The sequence below is a fragment of the Phoca vitulina genome, unplaced genomic scaffold, assembly GCF_004348235.1.
Source record: "Phoca vitulina isolate PV1807 unplaced genomic scaffold, GSC_HSeal_1.0 scaffold65, whole genome shotgun sequence".
NCBI classification, from domain to species: domain Eukaryota; kingdom Metazoa; phylum Chordata; class Mammalia; order Carnivora; family Phocidae; genus Phoca; species Phoca vitulina.
Window position 1 is genome coordinate 715,094 of NW_022589768.1, and position 16,899 is coordinate 731,992.

At 63.5% G+C, this 16,899-nt stretch overlaps 1 protein-coding gene across 2 annotated transcripts in view; it reads right to left on the minus strand.

The window, feature by feature from the left end:
• Nucleotides 1-16,899, minus strand: part of RASGRF1 (Ras protein specific guanine nucleotide releasing factor 1) — a 99,306-nt gene that overhangs the window by 17,331 nt on the left and 65,076 nt on the right. Inside the window, exons 14-22 of one of the 2 annotated variants that reach the window (XM_032391864.1) lie at nt 12,277-12,525; nt 11,518-11,574; nt 9,199-9,572; nt 6,831-6,956; nt 5,367-5,537; nt 5,006-5,112; nt 4,472-4,584; nt 3,691-3,751; nt 662-765 (exon numbers count right to left, since the gene is read on the minus strand). In XM_032391864.1, the coding sequence (XP_032247755.1) occupies nt 662-765; nt 3,691-3,751; nt 4,472-4,584; nt 5,006-5,112; nt 5,367-5,537; nt 6,831-6,956; nt 9,199-9,572; nt 11,518-11,574; nt 12,277-12,525 (1,362 nt within the window). The remainder of the gene's footprint in view (nt 1-661; nt 766-3,690; nt 3,752-4,471; nt 4,585-5,005; nt 5,113-5,366; nt 5,538-6,830; nt 6,957-9,198; nt 9,573-11,517; nt 11,575-12,276; nt 12,526-16,899) is intronic. The other variant, XM_032391865.1, reaches the window with a different exon arrangement.

Genomic DNA, 16,899 nt, shown 5'->3' on the forward strand with positions numbered 1-16,899 from the left:
GTCCGAGATGCGGCCACCCTCCACCCGGTGACGGCCGGTGGGAGTTTCTGGAAAGCAGAGACCAAAGGCCCTACAGCGGTTCAGAGCTCAGAACCGAAGATCCTAATTTTGGGAAACTATTCCCGGACAGTTGTCAGAAACTCAGAAACACTTGGTGATGAGGAGGTTGACCTCAGCTTTAGATACAAACGTGAAAACTGCAAAGCGCCCCATGGTCCGAGCACCGTCGGGGAATACCGTGCACGTGTTAGAGAGGCTGTTAATGGATGCTGGTGGTATGCTGTGAGCTCCAGGAAGGTGGCGCGAATTCATTTAAACAGTGTAATCACCAGGAGCACCCGGGGGAGACTGACTACGGCCCGGAGCGGGTGATGCCAGGCCTCGGGGCTTCTTCAAGATCCAGAGCTGCCCCCCCCAACCCTGGGGCGCACGCAAGTGCACACTCACACACTCATGCACACGCGTGCACACTCACACGCTGCGTGCAGAACCCGGGGCCAGGGAAGAGGATCCTCCCGCACCCCTGCGGACACCCACGTTTCTGCCCCCCTGCGGAGAGTGCACGTGGCTCGGGAAGTCTAGTGCGCAGGTCCCAGGGATGCAGTGCGGCCCGGCTGCCGGGGAGGAGGACCGGGAGGGCCCAGCACCCGCACCCACTCACTCATAAGGGATCTTCTTGAAGACGAGGTGGTCCAGCAGGGTCAGCTGCTCCGCGATCTCCAGGGCCGAGTGGTTTTCAAAGGGCTCTGCCTTCACGCCTTCGGCCTGAGGGGAGCAAGTCCGGAGTTAGGCCCTCCTGGATTTCCGGCCGCTTCTCAGATGTGATCTCGGCCGAGGTTCTGGTAGTGGGGGAGGGGGGCGGCGGGAGCCTGCGCTCCGTGAGTCAGCACTCACGCGGCAACGAGGCAGCCTTGTCCCAGCCGTGACCGAGACCACAGAGGCGTCCAGAGGACCGCGAGTGGCCCACGTCCCTCGGCAGGAAATGGGCCGACTGGGCCTGGAGCCCCGGCTGTGACTCCCAGTGACCCGTCCCTCCCCTCAGGTTCTGTCTGGACACGCAGCCAGCTCCACAGCGTCTCCTTTGAAGACTCGTTAGATGTGGACTCACAGGTGTGATGACCTCCGGGGCGCCCAGAAGACGGCTGCCTGGCCTTCGTCTTGGGGTTCCCATGTTTCTGGCCCTCAGGGCCACCGTGGGCACCACCTTTACAGCCACCTGCCCTTCCCTCCCCCGCACCCCCCCCCCCAGCCGCGGGAAGTCCTTGGGAAACACTTGTCAGGGGACCAAGATCCCAGTGGCAGGGGTTTGATCAAAGGTGGACATGGAGAGGCCGGCGTCCTTGCCACAGAGGTCCTGTGGACGGTTTGTTGGATCCGGGGGGGGATGGAGGGAGCTGGAGAAGAGAGCGGAAGGAGCACCAGGGCCGGCCGTGGGAGGGGCCGGTGTCCATGAGAGAGGGGTCAGGAACGAGAACCACCCCGACCTCCAACTAGGCCACATGGGCCAGAAAGGCCAGCTACCCTGCCCCGAGGCCCCAGGGGCTGGGCTGAGCCCCCCAGAGCTGCACTGCTCACAAGGGAATGGGGTCCACGCCATAGCAAGGGGGCAAGCCCTCACCCTAACTGTCTGCCTCCCTCCCTCCCCCACTCCCTCGGCAAACAGTCACTGAGGGTCCTTGCTAGACGCCGGACACAGAAGGACCGGAAATCACTGTCCTGGGCTTCAGGGAGCTCTAGCCGCAGCACGGGGCAGGGACAGAATGCAGGAAAGCAGACGAAGGGTATCCACGCAGTCGGCCACGGGCCAGAAGCCTGGATGCAGCCACATGGGGACACGAAGCCATCGGAATGACAAGTGGGGACACGGGGACAGGAGCAGGTTTTGGGGTAGGGACCCTCCTGGGGGCCCAGGATGGCTGAACTGTCAAGCCTGAGGGCCTGTGGCTGGCCTAGGCCGGGGAGAGGCCCGTGGGGGCCGGGCAAGGACAGGCAGGCTGCTCACCCTGCTCCCGCTTGGTCACCCAGGAAACAAGGTGACCCTGGAGGGGAGGCCAGAAGCACAGCTTCCCCACCTGCCATGGGGCCGGGCAAAGTCTCCCTGCAAGCAGCCCTTAGGCTCTCTGGTGAGGCCGCTGGAGCCTCCTCCACATTGGAAGTGCCCCCACGGGCTCTCTGGGCTCTGGGAACAAGCCAGGGCCGGGGGGCAGCTCAGCGGTGCTTTGTTCTGCAAGAGCTCAGGATGTTTGCCAGGGAGCAAGGGGCTCTTGTGTTCTCGAGGGCTAAACATTCCAGCTGGCCCCTGCTGGGAAACTGCTCTCCTGTGGGCAGGCACCAGGAAGCAGCCCCGTCTCCCAGGGCGCAGCCGGCGTCCTGCCCTGAGGGTCAGCGTGGTGTCTGCATGCAGGAACACCTTTCCTGCCCTGGGGGCCCCCGGCTGAGTGCTGCGCCCAGGGGGCAGGATGCGGGCCGCTGCAGGGAGGTGTTCCCCAGCTGCTCCCCGTGGGTGGCCTCGCCCATGCCCAGGCCCCAGGCCCTGGAGTCCTCAGTGTGAGCACCGAGTACGGCAAGGACCGGAGCTCAAGCCACCAGTTTGGGAAGTGAGCCAGGGTGGGGCTGCGGGGGGGGGTCAGAACCAGTTGGCCTTGAGCTTCTCTGGCCGCCATGGTGGCGGGGGCCCAGGCTCTGGGGCGGCTTGCGGTGGCATGCGGGGGCACATCCCTGACCTGGAGGAGGAAGTGGGCCGGGCCGGGCCCCCGGACACACACCACTCCCTTCACCGCGTGAACCGCACCATTAGCTCACATTCCTCGTGGCAAGTACAGTGCTCCCCAGGGCGCCCACGTTTCTGGGCAGGTGGCCAGTGGCACCCCGACTCCTTGGGATGAGGCAGCGTGGGGTGTGGGGTGATCTCCTGCTCTGGAGTCGGAACTGAGCTGAGTGCCAACACCAGCTCTGACGCCACGACCCTGGGTAGGGCGCCTCACCTCCCCAGACCCCCGCTGCTTCATCTTGAACGGGGGGGTGATGGTGTAGACTTGCCGCTGTTGATGAAAGCCTGGCACGGCTCAGCACAGAGGAGCAACCCACCACCCCCAGCCGGGGCCCCGGCCCCCCTCCTCCGGGGACCGCGGAGCAGAGAACACGCAGCGGGGGCCGGGCGGGGCTGGTGAGCAGAGGATGAGGAGAAGAGGGGCAGAGGTGTCACGGGTTGAATTTCCTCCCTCCAAAATGTGGCGCTGAAGTCCCACTCCCTGGTATCTGGGAACGTCACCTGATTTGGAAATAGGGTCTTTGCAGATGTGCCCGGGTTAAGAGGAGGTCATTGGGGTGGGTCCCAATCCCACAGGACTGGAGTCTTTACGAGAGGGGGGCTTAGACACAGGGAGAGACATGCTCAGGGAAGGTGATTCAGAAATGCACAGGAATGAGGAGCGCCTGGAACAAGGAGGAGGACATCAGAGGTCCAGGGCCACACGCCAAGGGCCGCCCGGGGCTCCGGGAAGCTGGAAGAGGCAGGAAGGCCCCTCCCCGGAGCGCCCTCCAGCAACACCTGACTTCCAACCCCTGGCCTCCAGGACCGGGACGGGACGCACTTCTGCGGCTGTGAGTCATTCTGCAGCGCTTGGCTCCGGCCGCCCCGGGGGGACGCGTGCTGGAGGGGACGGCCCGGTGAGCGGCAGCCCGGCTCACCATCTGTGTGATCTCCTCCAGCGTGATCTGGTTGTCGCCCGGGTCCTCCTGGGTCAGAGTCCTAGGGGACGAGACGGCGCGATGGGCCCCGTGCAGCCCGCACCCCCGCCTTGCTTCCCCATGCAGGTCCCCACGGCTGCCTCGTCTCTGCTCTGTGCTTCCCGAGCCGGAGCCCACTGCCCGTTTGTCAGGGATGTCTCCCTGATGGCCTGACCGTCAGGACTCAGCTCCCTGACCCCTGGCCTCACCGTCTGCACGGGAGGAAGACGGACGAGTTCGGGGATGAACAACGTAACCCGTTTCTGTCCCGCAGACGCCCCGAGCGCCTGCAGACAGGAGTGAGCCTGCCCCGTCCGCACAGCTCTGGGCGGCCGTGTGAATGCTCTTCCTGGGGGCGTCGTGTGCGGCCACGTGGCTCGTGTGACCGCGGAGCTGAACCCTCAATCCATGAAGATTTAACAGCCCCGGGTGGGAACGGCGGCCACGACGGGCGCCACGGACCAGGCAGGAGTTGGGGGCTGTGCAGGGAGAACGTGGTTCCTGCCTCTAGAGGCCAAGGTCTGAGGGGAGGAAGGACACACGGGCCGCCTGCTCAGGGGCCCGTCTGCAGAAGCGGGGCGCACGGCCCCCCGGCAGCTCAGGGCTCCTGCCTCCACACCCCTGCCTGAGGCCAGCCTGCCTGGAAGGGCCTCCCCGGCTCCCTGCCCGTGGCCGGCCGTGTGGGGCAGAGCCTGGGCCCCGGGCAGCGGGCCGAGCTCAGCGGGGCTGGGGCCACCCATACCTGATGATGTTGGCCGCAGCCTTTCTCTCCTGGGTCAGCAGCTCGGGGTCGTGCATGACCTCCTCCAGGAAGCTGATCACCTTGTATCTGAGCTCGTCGTTGGTCTCAAAGTCCTGTGGGGGGAGACACGCTGGCGCTGCCCTGTCCAGCCACACGCGGAGGGCTGCCTGCCTCATCTTCGTTTGCCCTGGCCGTGCAGGCCACTGGGGGAGCCTAGAGGCCCTTAGGTATAAAACTCTGGTCAAGACCAAGGGTCATACCCTGGCCAGCTGCACCCCAAGGCCAGGACTCTGGGGGTGCGGACCTCTTTGGCCCCCTGCTGCAGACAGAGGTGGAGGGACCCAGCCCTGGGGCCCGGGAATGTCCTTGGTGCCCTCCCAGGCCAGACACCGGAGCAGCCCCTTCTGAGGGTGCTGGACGGCTCACCTGGGCTCCCTCCCTCCCACTGCCCCGAGGCCGTCCTGCCCGCGGTCCTGCCCGTGGTCTCAGAGGGCAGCGGCTCCTGGGGGCCAGCGCCGGGGGCCTCCCACCCACCTGAGAGTGTTTGGATACCCAGTGGCGGAGCACGTTCAGGACGCGGTTGGTGGCCGCTCGGCGGATCACGAACTCCTTGTCCCCGTTCCTCTGGTCGGGGGGAAACCCTGGTGGCACAGGGGAGAGAGGGTACAGGAGGACTAGAAATGGGGCTCAGGGCTCGTCTGGATGTAAAGCCCAGGCCTGGGGAAGCCGGCCGCTGCCGTGGTTGGCGGGTGGTCGGCTTCCGGCCGGGGCTCGGTGCTGGCCAAGGCCCGGAGCAGCAAGCCCTGAACACCGGGAGGGGGACAGTTCCTGGGGCAGGGGTGGCTGCCTGCAGCTGGGCTGAGCCCGCGGATGGAGGGGACCCCCTCCCGCATACCTGCGCTGGCCAGGGACATCCTCCGGTACTTCTCCTTGTTCGGGGTGCCCTCGTTGGCTCCCGCCGTGGCTATGGCAAAGGCAGAGGCCGCCGACAGGGCGCTGCGCGTGTTGTCCAGTTCCCGACACGAGGTCATGACGACCCCGTTGTTGTAGGAAAAGAGGGGGAACTCTGTGGAGGGGGCAAAACCGACCCTCAGCCTTCCCTGGTGCAGCCCTCACTGTCGGGAAACCGGGGGTCCCCACGCTGCAGCAGCCTCAAGACGGGCAGCCTGTCTTCACTGCGTCCCGGGGCTTAGCAGGCAGAGGTGGGGGCCGCTCCCCTGCTCAGGTCCCCAGAGGGGCGTGCCACCCCCAGGGCGGTCTCAGGGTAGGGAAAGCCCCCGCCTCCCTCCGCCTTCTCTGGTCTGCAGAAGTCCCCAGCCAGCGCCCCATCCACCCCTGCTGTTCCTTTATCCCCAGGGCTCAGCTGGGCCCGGGCTGCTTGGGGACAGAGTCATGAGCCTCCTCACGCTCTCAGCCTATTTGGGACGAGCACGTAGCCCGTCCACTGCCTGACACCAGGAATTCATCCTGATGGGCTCGCGGGCGTGGTGGGGGCAGCGAGGCCTGGCTCGCCGTGTGGCCGCGTCTCTGCGCAATCGGGACATTAATACCTGCTCCAAGCAGTGGATGTCACGGTTAGAGGAGAGGGCATGGCCCCAAGTACGCGGCGTCGCGCACCGTGGAGCATCAGTGCCGAATAATGCTTAACTTTTAGCGGTAGCGGCCACAGACCCTGACTCTGGAAGCCTGTCATGCCACCTTTAAGTCTCTGGAGAGCAATCCTCGCTCAGGACGCAGGCACAGCACTTATGCCGTAGGGAGCTCAGTTCTGATGCTTGCGCGGTGGTGGCTCTGAGAAGCCGTGGCCGTGGGTGCATGGCTGGGCGGCCCTGGGACTCACGGGGTCTCCCTGGGAGGCTGGCATGGTGGGGGAGTCCATGGGCTGGAGGCAGGAGGGGCCGCCCCAGGAGGTGAGGCGGAGCGAGGGCTCGGGCGGGGAGCACCGAGTGGGGACCCGAGACCCTTTGGGGTCAGGAGTCAGGCGTGGGCGGGGGCTGTCACCCCGTCAGGGTCTCCTCCCTCGGTCCGTAACTGGGACCCACCTGGCCGCTCCACAAGGCCGCCCGACGGTGAAAGGACCTGGGTCCCTGTGAATGAGCCGCCCCCCACCCCTGCTGGTCCCTCCTGCGTCTGCTGCACCGTGTGGTAATGAGCCGGGGTGACTGTGCTGGGCAGGAGTGGCCCGAGCCTGGCCATCGCCCTGCCATTGCCCTGCCGGCTGTGACGCACGGCGGCGGCCCTGCACGCGGGGCCCTGGTCCCTGGCCTGCACTCAGCGAGACCGCCCCCCCCGCCCCAGCTCCTGGCCGGGGCCTCCCGTGTCCTCCTGGCATCTCTAACGTCCAAGTGCTGAACTGTACCTGAGGAATTTTTGCTTTTGACTGACTTCGGCGTCGTTGGCGATTTGGTCGGTGAGGCCTCGGTGTCCCCGTGGTCACTCTGGTTTTGGTCGTTGTCGGACTCTTCCCTCACGGAGATTTCTGAGCCTGGGGCAGAGAAGAAATAACGTCACGTGTCTTCAGTAGTCACTCCCTTAGAAACTCAGGCCCATAAGCGACCGAAGCAGAACAAAGTGGGTTTGGGATTTGCCGGCTGAAGGAAGCGTGACAGCTTTATTTGCCGTGGGAGGGGTCAGAGCCTTTCCCGCGCCAACGGGGGTCGTGAGTCTCCACGATGGCTCTTTTCTGCCCGGGCTTCTCAGACCCTCACGGGCACCGCTGGGGAACTCGTTAGGATGCGGGTGCTGACTCGGGGGGTCTGGAGCGGGGCTGCACATCGCTAATGCGTCCCCAGGGGATGCCCGTGTGGCTGGTCACAGACCACACTCTGAGTGGCAAGGTGCCGTACCCTGTGACCCCTCGCGTGTGTATGTCTCTGTGTGCATGCGTGTGTGTGTGTGTGAATGTGAGTGCATGTGTCTGCATGCATCTGTGTGTACACCATGTGCATGCATGTGCGCATTAATGAGTGTGCGTGTAAATGTGAGTGCATGTGTACGTGTGCGCACCTGTGTGCATGTATGTGCGCACTGAGTGTGCATGTAAATGTGAGCGCATGCATGTGCACGTGTGCGCACCTGTGTGCATGCATGTGCGCACTGAGTGTGCGTGTAAATGTGAGCGCGTGCATGCATGTGCGCACCGAGTGTGTAAATGTGAGCGCATGCATGTGCACGTGTGCGCACCTGTGTGCATGCATGTGCGCACTGAGTGTGTGTTGGTGTGTGCTCATGTCTGTGCGCGTGCATGTGTGCACATCTGTGTGCATGCGTGTGCATGAACGTTGTGCATGCATGTGTGCGCATGCCTGTGTGTGCACCCGTGAGCGTGTGCGTGTGTGTGAAGCATCTTAGGGTGACCATCTGTGCCACGTTGCCCGGAAAGTCCTGCTCTGTGCCTGTGGTCTCGCACTTCTGGTCACTATCAGAAGTGTCCTGGTTTTGGCAGTAACTTACAGTTTCCCTAACCTTGGGAGACTCATGGTTTACACACTTCGGAGAAAAGTGATGAATTGTCTTAAAAGTGAGATCTTGGTCAAAAGCTCTTAACCTATCTGGTCCTCAGTTTCCCCAACTGGAAAGAGCGTGAAATTACATGTGACCGTTTTGAGACCGAGACAGTCCTTCTGTTTAGGAACGAACATCTGCACACACACGCACACACACGATTTGGTGCACAATCAGACTGGTCGATCACTGGTCAAGAAGCCCGTTAGGAGATCACTTTTCAGGACTGAGTCACGTTGAATTTCGGAATGTGACAGGCCTGGATTCGCTGTGGGTTTAGGGCAGATGGTTCGCCCTGTCCCTTGCCCCTGTCGGCTGGCATTTGGGGCTCCCTGGTAGGCTGTTCCCTTGGTTACAGACTCTCAGTCACTGGCTTCCCTCCCCTCCCCTTGACGCACAGAGGAGACAGCCTATCTTCAACGTCTTTCTCCAAGGCCTCTTCCTCAAGGCCTGGGGTTCCAACCAGCCCAGGTGTGTGTGTGCATGTGTGTGTGTGCGTGTGCACATTCGTGCATCTGCATGCACACGCGTGCTAACTGAGAGTGCGCCCTGGACACCCAGGACGTGTCCTGAGCTGAACTAAGACAGAGAACCAGCCCAACCATCCAAGGAGATGCCCTTCCAGAATGGTCAGGAGGGCTCTGAGCGTAGGGAGTTGGCGGCCTGTCCCTCCTGGTCTCCGTGTTGCCCCCACCCCCACTGTTTCAGCCGTACCGAGCCGTAGGCGGTTCCTGAACACACACACCCTTCCTTGCTTCCTTGCCTGCCCCATCATGCTCCCTTCCTTCTGGTGAAAACCTGGGCCCTCCAGAAAGCCTCTGACTCTGCAGACCCCGTCTCTGCCCACCCCCGGGGCCCCTCGAATATCCCTCGAACACAGCATACCAGATGTCCCCACGTGCGTGTGTGGTCCTGTTCCTCGTCTGCACCGTGAAGCCCGGGGTGCGGGACCTAGGTCTGCTGACCTCTCCTCTCCCGGGTCCAGGACCCACCCCGCAGACGGACGGACGGACCGGGTACGCAGGACAAACCGCACCGTCAGGCAGCCTGACCACGGAACCGCTCATCGGACGCCCTGGGGGTCTCTGCCTGCCTCCCTGCAGGCAGGGCTCGCACACGTGTGGCCACCACCCTCTGTCCAGGATCCCCAAGCCCCTGTTGCCCTCGGGGAGCCTGGTGGGGCCGGGGGCCGAAGGGGTGGCTCGGCCCATGCGTCCACTCACTCTGCTTGCTGAGAGCCACGGGCTCTTCGGGCTTCTCAGCGGCCGTGTCGTCCTCGTCCGGGATCTTGTTGGCGAAGCTGCTGGACACGTAGAGCTTGCTGGTGTCCAGCGTGGCCTTGCTGAAGGGCGACACGGCCGAGCATAGGCTGGTGTAGCCGTTGGAGCTGCAGCTGAGGGCGGCCAGGTCCAGGGCCTTGCCGCCCGTGATGATGGGGATGTTCAGGGACAGCTTCCGCCGGCGGCTGGGGGACGACGTCTTGGTGATGGACAGGGGCGGCGGCGAGGAGAACTTGCGCGTGGCGCGCGGGGACTTGGGAGGGTCACCGTATAGAAGCTTGTTGTTCTGACCACTGGCAAACAAGAGCTCCAGCGACCTGTGGGGTGGACGGCGGATGGCGACCAAGGGTCAGCGTGGGCCTGGCTGCCTTCCCAGGCCTGGAGTCCCCCTGTCTCCGGGGGGGGGGGGCAACAGGACACAGGGGGCCCGGGCCACCTTGGGATCTACACCCACCCGGCACCGCTCGCCTGAGCACACTCCCTGCAGAGCTGTCTGGGAGATGCTGAAATTGCAGAACAGACCCCAGGCTGTAGTGATCTAGAGGGAACCGAAGGTGCGGACAGACATGCACTTCCAGGTGGGGGACAGCCTCCTCATGTCAGGAGCAATAAACCAGTGGTTCAACTCCCAGCACCGGTTCAGAAGTCCAGACCGACCCGACACACATTCTTGAGTTGTGTTTACAGGACTTAAACCCCTCTGAGCACCCACACCCAGGATCAACGCAAGCAGGGGCCTTGAGGACGCCAGCCCTCGTCGGCCTCGTGACCTCACTCAGCTCGGACCTGGGCTTTGCCAGCTCAGGACAGCTTTGCCCCAATTTCCGTGAATTCTGCATCGCGCGAGCCCCTCCATCAACATGCATCTGCCCTTAGCCTAAAACTTCCCAAGATTGTTCTTGGAGGGACGCAGCTTTGGGAAACATCCCTGGTGTTTTTGCTACTTGTTGCAAGGAAAACCCTTCCTTTTCCCACTCTGGCTGGTGGTGTCCTTTGGCTCGATGCCCCAAGAAGCAAAGCCAGTTAAGTGACGCCTCAGGACACTGGCGCCTGGGCTGGGCCTCTGAGCAGGTGCATCTGAGGGGACACAGGGCCAGGGGGCGGTGTGATGACATGGCCCGTGGCCGGAGGTCTGCTCGTGCAAGTGTCCCATCCTGGGGTCTGGGCCGGGACTCAGGCTTCCACGTCAGCAGCAGCTCTCTGTCCACAAGGGCCTGATGTCCCCCACACGCTCTGACCTCACCCTCACACAGGTCCTGAGGGTGTTTACGGATGGGGAGGCCGAGGCTCAGAGACAGGAGTGGGGGCAAGCCTGGGGCAGGGAGCGGGACGTGGGGTCTCCCAGCAATCCCGGTCAGGCCCCTGCCTCCACACGCCAGGGTCCACCGCTCAGGGCCAGGCTGGAAGCGGGTGACATGTATGTAACAATACATAAAATCGCTCACAAGTGTGAAATGTGTCTGCTCTGTGTTCTGTACGGGACAGACCTCTGGGCCCCCAGGAATGGTCCCCTTAGTTCGCACGTGGGAGCCCAGCCTGGATGGGGGTGGCTTGTCCAGCTTTCTCAGGCTGGGGAGGTTCCAGAAGTTCAGAGCAGAGACAAGACCTGCCCTGCCCCGATGACGCCAGAGCAGGTGGACTGTGAGTGCTGCTGTGGGCAGGCCGAGGGACTGGGGTACGGGGGCAGTCACGTCCTGGGCTCTCATTTGGGACCAGCGTGGCCTCCCAGCAGCCCTCGGGAGCTGGTGGGACACAGCAGCTCTTTTCGAGGTAGCCCTAGAACTGAGGCTCTGGGCCCAAGTCTCGCCCAGGGGGTGGGGGACATTCAGCGGGGCTCTGAGGCTCGGGATGGGCTGGCCTTTCCACTGCTGGGGTCTGGGCAGAAAAGGAAGTCACCTGCTGGCCCCTCCCACTTCCTGAAGAGTCCCCCCGGAGCAGTGAGGTCCCTCGGGGGCTTGGATGCGGCCCCTGAACTTGGCCGACCACAGGGCAGCCCTCATGACTCGGCCTCGCTGTCCCCGTGCCGAATGGGGATTGCTAACTGCCTTTCCGTGCATCTCCGCGGGGCTGCAGGCCCACGTGGGGTCACTCCCCGCCCGGCCTCGCTCCGTTCGGCTCTCGCCCGGGTAAGTCCTCGGGGAGACGGGGTAAAGGCTGCTGTTGGGTGCCCAGCTGGTGCACTGACGCTGCGGTCCTGAGGCCGGCTCTCTGGGCCAGCCCCGAGCCTGCGACGCGGGCCGTGCCTGCCCTTCGAGTTCTCACCTGGCAGGGACCCAGGGCTCGCGGTGACCCACCGGGGCCCTCGAGGCTTGGCCAGAGCTGGGGGTGGGCAGGTGAACAGCGGTTGGAGCAGGACAGCAAGAGGACAGGAGGAAAAGGAGAGTGAGGGTCGCCGCCACCCTGCCCGCTGCACCGACTCACAGACGTGCCTCGAGGGCACGCGGCCAGCCCAGGGCCCTGACTCGGGCCCCCATCAGCCGCGGACACTGGGGGCCCGGGGCCGTCTCCTGGCCTCTCCGGGCCCCGGCTGGCCTGACGGCGGGGTTGCGCTCTGGCACTGGGGGTGGAAGGGTGGCCTTGACCTAAGGCCAGGTGGCCTGCCTTCCCCATGCCAGCCCGCGTGTGCCCGATGGGGTGCCCCCTCTCTCCACAGCAGGGTGGGGTTCCGGCAGGGAAGGGCTGAGGTCTCGGCCTCTCTCTGTGTCCTCCCGCCCACCCCCTCCCCTTCTTTCTGAGATGGGAAGGCAGGGAAGCCCTGTGCTTGGGCTTAGAGCTGCGTGCACCCCCGAGACGCCACCCCACCCCAAGAGCCCGCGGGCAGAGGGGCAGACAGCGGGGCCGGGGCCGCTCAGCCCTCCCCGCCCCTGTGCAGAGGGCTGGCTGGTTCCTGGGGCGCCCGCATTCCCCCCCCTGCCCCTGACTCCGGTCGCAGCCTCGGCAACCGCCTGGACCCCGAGCCCGGCTTCCCTCCCAGCCTGGAAGGCCCCGGGGGCCCGTCGGGAAGAGGAGGTGCCTGCCCACCTGGCGGGGATGGCGCTGATTGGCTTCCTGTAGATGGTGATGAGCTTGTCCAGGACCACGACGGCGGTGGTGAAGACGCGGTAGGAGTGCAGAAACGTGTTGAGGAAGTCGATGCTCAGGAAGCGCAGGTCCGTCAGCCTCTCGAGCAGCCGTCCGACGCTGGCGTAGCGGATCTGCAGCACTTTGCAGGAGTTCATGGTCTTGCTGAAGCGAATGTCCACGTCATCGCAGTACAAGGAGGCGTCGGACCTGCGGAGGGAGGGAGGGCCGCGGGGAGACAGGGGTCTGCACCGATGAGCCCGCGGCCGTCTCCCCAGCCGTCGCAGTCTCCCCAACGTGCCGCGGATGGGCGGACGGACAGATGGACGGGCGGGCGGCTGCCGAAAGACTGGCTGGCCTACTCTGGGGACAAGGAGAGCGTGGGAGGGCGACACTGAGCAAGAAGGGGACACCGGGACGCCGGTTCTAGCTCCCGGCAACCGCCCACGTATCCGGCGTAAAACGCCTCAAAACTCTGGACAAAACGTAACAAACTTAGGAATAATGTGTTCCTGAGATCACAAGGTAAGAGGATCTGCCCGCACACGCTCACGGCACCGTTATTCAAAACCACCCCAAAGTGGAGGCGACCCCGGGGTCCGCCCGCTGCTGAGAGAACAGCCCGGCGGGCTGTGTCCACGCGGGGAGGCTCGCTTGGCTGGGAGAGGGCACCACGTGCGGGGAAGGGCCCCAGGGCCGCGGGTCTCGAGGACACGCCAAGTGAGGGAATCCAGGAGCAAAGTCCGCACGTCGTTCGACTTTGTTTATGTGAAACCTCCCGAACAGCCAAGTCCAGCCACACAGAGAAGGGCTGGCCCCCAGCGGGTGAGGGACTGACTGCTAACATGCATTTCTGGGGGCTCTTGGGGGATGATGGAAACATTCTGCAATCAGGCAGCGGTGATGTTTGCCCAACATACTGATGTGCTAAAATCCACTGAACCGCACACTTTAAAATGCTGAGTTTTATGTTACACGAATTCCATCTCAGGAAAAACTAAGCAGGAACAAAAAAGCTATAAGGGAAATTCCTAGGGGCCAAAAATGAAAAGGAATTTGGAAACCATCCGATGCTTTATGTGTTTTTGGGGCATCGGCTGCTTATGGATACAGAGCGCCTCAGGTTTCCATGAGGAAAGGCAAGGCCCGGGTTCCGTGGCGGGAAGGGTGTTGCAGTGAGACCCCCACAGAGGGCTGAGGACGTGGGCAGTGGCCTCGAAAAATCTACCCACTGCGGGGGAGATGCAAGTGTCCTGGTTTAGCCCAGACTCCGGGGGAAGGGCGGACGGGGCACGGAGGCTCCTGAGACTATTTGCTCTCTCCGGGGCTTTGGAGTAGACAGGTACCACTGTGGTCTGGGAGCCCCAGACGGTGTGAAGAGTAGTTCCAGGCTGTGGGCCCCCCAGGGCACTGCACCGCCAGGCTCTGCAAGATCTTCATAGATAAATCTTTCCAGAAAATGAGCTCACAAATCAAAATTATGAGCCATGCGAGGAATCAAGCCCCCATGAGCGACAGTCAGCAGATGGAACGCATCACTGAGTTACGGCCCCAGGAGTCTAATGCTTTCTGACAATCCTACTACCTTCTCTTCTTACCTGTGATTTCTCCCACTAGCAACCCACCCACAGCTGTCCATCCTTCAGCTCAGGATGAAGCCAGCTTGCCACGGCCGTTGGTGAGGAACCTCCAGGCTGGGCGGGGGCAGGAGGGGGCTCCCTAGCAGCGCTGTCCCTTCACCTTGCCGGCCTCCACAAGGGAGGCCATGCCCCCCTTTAGCTCCCCCTTGGCTGCCTATTAAAGTACGAGGGTAGGTCTTCAGCCAGCAGCAGATCGCTGGACCTCAGGTATTTGACTAAAAGTAAGACTTCCAAGGTTGGGCAGGTGTCCTGGACTTTCCGGAGTCCGGCATCCCTGGCCAGAGTGATTTCCGCATGGCGTGGGATCCCAGCAGGAGCAACCAGCTCTTCTGGGACCTTCGCATTGGATCTGGTGGCAGGACGTCTCCGTCCTCTCGACAGGTGTCAGGTGCAGCCGACCCGGTCACCTGACGGCCAGGCCCGCACGGCTGCACCCTCTCAGCTGGGAGCTTGAGGTCAGGGACCTCTCCCGGTGTGGCGGGAGCTGGAAGCCCCGACCGCTGTCCCGCCATGCAGCGCCTCCGGGCGGTGAGACCACGGGAGGGGTGTTCCGTCCTGTCTTGTGCAGCTGTGGTCTCTCACATCTGGACGTCGTGAGTGTCTGAGTCATGGTTTCCGAGTGGGCGTGGCCCCTGAGCAGCCTGGGGTCAAACACAGTGCCCGCTCCCAGCGGGTCCACGGCAAGTGCACGTAACCCCCCGGAGCCTCGTTTTAGGTCTCCTTCCTTGTGCCGCGTTTGCCCTTCATCCTCACTCATGGGCAGCCGTACCTTCCTACGCATGGAGTAGCTGCCTGAAATCTCTCGCGTGTCCTGGTGGGACACGATTCGAAGGATACAGAACAAATAAAAGATAAGCCTGGAAATCTTATCAAAATGAGCTTCCGGGGGTGGGGATCTAAAGACTTAGGAATTCAGCTCATACAGGTCGTCGGCAAGAGCAGGTGTTGCATCCGGGGTCTGGTGAAGGACACGAGGCTGGGGGTTGGAATACACAGTTCTGAAGGACACCTGTCACCCCGAGTCCCCTATGTCATTAGACACGGCACTTCTCCTCCCTTTCCTGATCTGTAACTTGTAAAGAGTAAGGTCTACGTCACAAGGCTTTTGCAAACATTTAATAAAGGGACCCAGGGTGGTGTGCGGTGCAGCGCTCTGTTCGTTCGGGTCGTAAATGGGGTCACGGGTTCTCCTGGGGGGTCTCCCGTCCAGCGGCACAGATACTGCCCTTTCAAGGCCTTCTCCAGACATGTCCCTGGGGTTCAAAATGTTCCCGGGAAAAGAGACCACTTTTACCGAGTGCCTCCAACGGGCAGGGCAGCGGGGATTCCTTCCAGGATGAGGAAAGAGCCACAGAGCTCGTGAAGACACCACAGTTTGGAAGGACCTTCCTGGAGAAACAGATGGAATGACGCCTTCCAGGGAAACTCCGCTGCAAGACGCAGACGCTTCACGAAACCTCGGCTTCGTGGGTCCACCGTGACTCAGGAAAACACGATCACCTGAGATCACAAAGATTTCCTGGAAGCCGAAGATGAGGTTGTGGAACCAGCGGCCAGGGCGCTTGGAAGCCAGCGGAGGGACGCCCCGAGCGCGCCCGAGAAAGTGTCCCAGCTCCGGCAGCAGCAAAGGGGCTAAGCCAGCGAGGGAAAACGTAAGCCCCACGGGGGACGCAGAGAGGGACCGGCGCCGGGAGGCTCCGAGGAAGGGGAGATGGACACAAGAACGAGACAGAAGACGCGTCTGCAGGCGGGAGCGCTCCCGGTTGGCGGCACCCGGCCCGCGGCTGAGGGGCTCCCGCACGGCGGTCCGTCCCAGGAGCGTGGACACTTCCCGCGCCCGGGCCCCAGTGTGTCTGGCCCGGGCCCGCCATCCTCACGGGGACTGCTGGCCCCTCTGCAGCCGTTTGCTTCCAGCACCTTCTCTTTGGGCTCCTGCGTCTGGATGGGTAGAGAAGGCTGGACACACCGCCCGTCCCCCTTCTCCTCTGTTCTGAACTGGCCGCCCCTGTCGGTCACAGGGCCTCTGTCCACTGTGCAAACCCAGCCTGGACTCCAGCCTCCGTCAGTAAAACGGGAGAGTGCGCTGCAGGGGCCCCCGTTCCGATGACTCCCTCGCGGGCCGGCCTGAAAGATCGCCGTGGTCCATTAGCGGCACCTGCGGCGGCCCCGCGGGAACGACGCCAGCCTTCCTGACTGTGGGCTCAGCCCGGCTGCCCTCTTCACTCTCGTCCACGCTTCGGGACGGAAGTTCCAAGCGCGTCCCGCCTCCGGGCGCCACCAAGCAGCTGGGCTTCCGGGAGGGCGCTCCACCTCGAAGCCCCCGTCCCTGAGGCCACATGCGGGGACCGCCATGGCGCCCCGGAGCCTGGGGCAGGAGCGGTGAGGGTCCTCAGCTCTCTGCGTGGCTGTGGATCCTCCTCTCGCCGGTGTCCACCCGCGCCCACGCCCCAGAGCTCCCGGACACGCGTCAGGAGGCAGCAGGGGACGTCATGCCTCTTCATGCCGCAAACCCTGGATCAGACCACTCCTGAGTCCGTCTGATGTGGGGGCTGTGCCGGGAGCTCAGAGACACAGGGAGTGTCCCCTGCCCACTGGCCGTCCAGCCAGGCCCTCGGGGCCCACGCGCTCCCCGTCGGAGTGGCAGCTGGGGGCGCCTGTCGCCACCCGGTGGAGACCCCGACTCTTCGCCCATCACGTTACCTTTCTCTGAGCCCTGCCCTCCCTCCGCCCCGTCGTTCACGAGGCAGATCGTGTAAGAAATCCCAACAGCGCAGTGAAAAACGAGAGAGAGCTGCAAGCGGGACGGACGAGGGAGGCAGCTGTGTGTGGGACACGCAGACACACGGGAACCCTGCGGGTTCGAGTGCTGAACGTGCACGGAGGGGAGGACCCAGTGGGCACCAAGTATTCAGGACACGATGTGCTCCAGGCACGGGGACGCTCA